The 2,627-nt window shown below is 38.4% G+C and overlaps 1 protein-coding gene across 1 annotated transcript in view; it reads right to left on the reverse strand.

Annotated features, from left to right (window-relative positions):
- LOC106883372 (stAR-related lipid transfer protein 7, mitochondrial) overlaps positions 1-2,627 on the reverse strand; it is a 30,970-nt gene that overhangs the window by 8,341 nt on the left and 20,002 nt on the right. The window contains exons 7-8 of the mRNA XM_014934360.2: positions 2,226-2,363; positions 1,810-1,894 (exon numbers count right to left, since the gene is read on the reverse strand). Coding sequence (XP_014789846.1) covers positions 1,810-1,894; positions 2,226-2,363 — 223 coding nt within the window. The remainder of the gene's footprint in view (positions 1-1,809; positions 1,895-2,225; positions 2,364-2,627) is intronic.

Genomic DNA, 2,627 nt, shown 5'->3' on the forward strand with positions numbered 1-2,627 from the left:
GGGGCACTGGCAACGATCTCGCTCGAAAATCCTACAGGAGCCAGTCAGGCGGTACTGGCAACGGCCACGCTCAAAATGGTGCATCTCATGTGCCACCCGCACAAGAACCAGTCCAGGGGCACTGGCAACGATCTTACTTGGCTTGCCGGGTCTTCTCACGCACAGCACATTTCCAAAGGTCTATAGACACACATACACACACACACACAAACAGGGGTCTTCTTTCAGTTTCTGTCTACCAAATCCACTCACAAAGCTTTAGTCAACTCAAGACTATAGTAAAAGACACTTGCCCAAGGTGCCATACAGTGGGACTGAACCCAGAACCATGTGGTTGGGAAGCAAGCTTCTTATCACACAGCCACACCTGCTGAAGGCCAGGATTACCAGGGCCTTCAGGGGCCTAAAACAGGAGATAGTGACAAAGTCTTGTGACCAGTTCCCAGGTTGCCTGGAGGTTATCATTGAGGCCAAAAGCGAGTTCACTGAGTGACATAGACAGAACATGTCATGAAAACAAACTGACTTGAATTTGATGAATATATCTCAAAAAATAAGAACACTTATTTTTTCTTGAGACAGTCATCATACAAAAGAATATTACCCGCACCTGGTACATGTAATGCAAATGGATGGAACTTACTGTTCTGAAGAGAGAAGGTTTATCCACAGTACAAAAATACAAAAGAAATAAGTAAAAAAAATTGACTGGATTTTACAGATGAGGTGGGTATAAGGCTAGCAGCCCCATCTAATCCATGCTAACAAGGAAAATTAACCCTTTAGCATTTAAACTGACAATATCTAGCCCAAATGTTCTACCTATTTTATGTTCTAAGTGGCCAGCTCCAGCTTCTCATACCTACCCTACAATGTCATTCTAATAATAAACAGTTATATATCATCGAAATCTCAGTGCTGCAAGATAGCATGTTTTGAAACTGTCCTATTTTCAGACAGATTTAATGCTGAGTTGCTAAAGCAGAAATATTGTTATAGCAAATGTTCTGCTCAATACCACAAATTTGCTTGACCGTAATCACTTGAGCATGTCCGTTAGTGGCTGACAATATGTGCATCTCTAATCACGAGCAGGAGTAGTTGGGGAGTATCATAAACATAAGTTGAAAGGGATTCTTTAGAGTTTGAATAAATGTAAGAAAAGCAAACTTTGAAGGAAACATTAATCATTTTTCACACTTGCAGCTCTGAGATTTCGATGCTAGCATGGGTGGGACGGTACCTCAAGAGCCAGCCATGCCGAAGCCTACACCGGACTTCTGTAACTCTTTTGGCAGGATTTGTACAGCTGGATGCCCTTCCTAACACCAACCACTCAGCAGAGTGGACTTAGTGCTTTTTATGTGGCAGAAGCACAGGCAAGGTCAGTTTTGGCAAGGTTTTTACGGCTGGATGCCCTTCCGAACACCAACCACTTTACAGTGTGGACTGTGTATATATATATATACACATACACACACACACATACACACAAAAGGGGATCTTCTTTCAGTTTCTGTCTACCAAATCCACTTTATGTGAATAAAGACAGAATCTTGCATTATCTTGTAGCTTTGAGATTTTGATGAGGTAACTGTTCATTTTTAGAACAATATTGCAGGGTTGGTGTGAGAGGCTAAATCTGGCCACTTTGAATATAAACAGTAGACTATTTAGGCCATATATGTCCTGTTTAAATACTGAAGGGTTAAATGTTAAAACATTTTGTAAAGCAATGAAGATGAAGATGTTAATACAAGTGTCATCAGAAGCATTGTATGAGTCGAAGAGAGAAAAATCTTTATATACCAGTAGTAGCCATCCAGTTGTAGGCAAACATTGGGAAGGCAGCTTGTGGGTCATCAGAATAAGTTAGCACATAATCAAAACCGTTCTGAAGAAGATAAATAGATATTAAAATTGACAGTTATATGAATAGGAAAGTATTCATCGATATTTATTTTAACTTCATCCAAATACAAATATACTCATATACACATAGGAATTACTACATAAACTTGCTCATACAAGTTTTAAAAAAAAACATTGCAGGTGTAAAGATGAAAACAACAAGAACAAAAAAAGATACTGAAAGTTTTCACACAAGAATAAATTTTTTGCCGTTTTCTCTCTCTCTCTTTATCCATTCTCATACATCTACATTACCATGCATATGAACATTCAACAATACAGAAAGTACTAATGAATAAAAACAGAATGGTTACATCATTGAAGTTAGAGTGGGGCTTAACAACCATCTTTGAAGTGTAATTGTTGACACGGACAAACTCAGAGTTCAGAGGACAGCGCGGATGATACACAGAGTGGGAGGTCATCACCATCAGTTTGTTTTCCTCATCAATCTGAAAAAAACAAACCAATCAGAAAAAAGGTGAAAATCATTTTGGAAGACAATTTACTTAAAGTTTCAAGCATTTCCCTTTTTTTTTCTGCATGGGAGCTGTAAGATGAAGTAAAAGAATTTAAATAAGTAGTAGATGAAATAAGAACGTGAATCCCACTTTTTAAGATTTTATGGATTTATCACATCAGAGCAGGGAAGGGATGCACCTATGACTTTTTGCAGGTCCCTGAGATATATGAAAAAAAAAAAGAAAAAAAAAAGT

Source organism: Octopus bimaculoides, chromosome 14 (genome assembly GCF_001194135.2).
Source record: "Octopus bimaculoides isolate UCB-OBI-ISO-001 chromosome 14, ASM119413v2, whole genome shotgun sequence".
NCBI classification, from domain to species: Eukaryota; Metazoa; Mollusca; class Cephalopoda; order Octopoda; family Octopodidae; genus Octopus; species Octopus bimaculoides.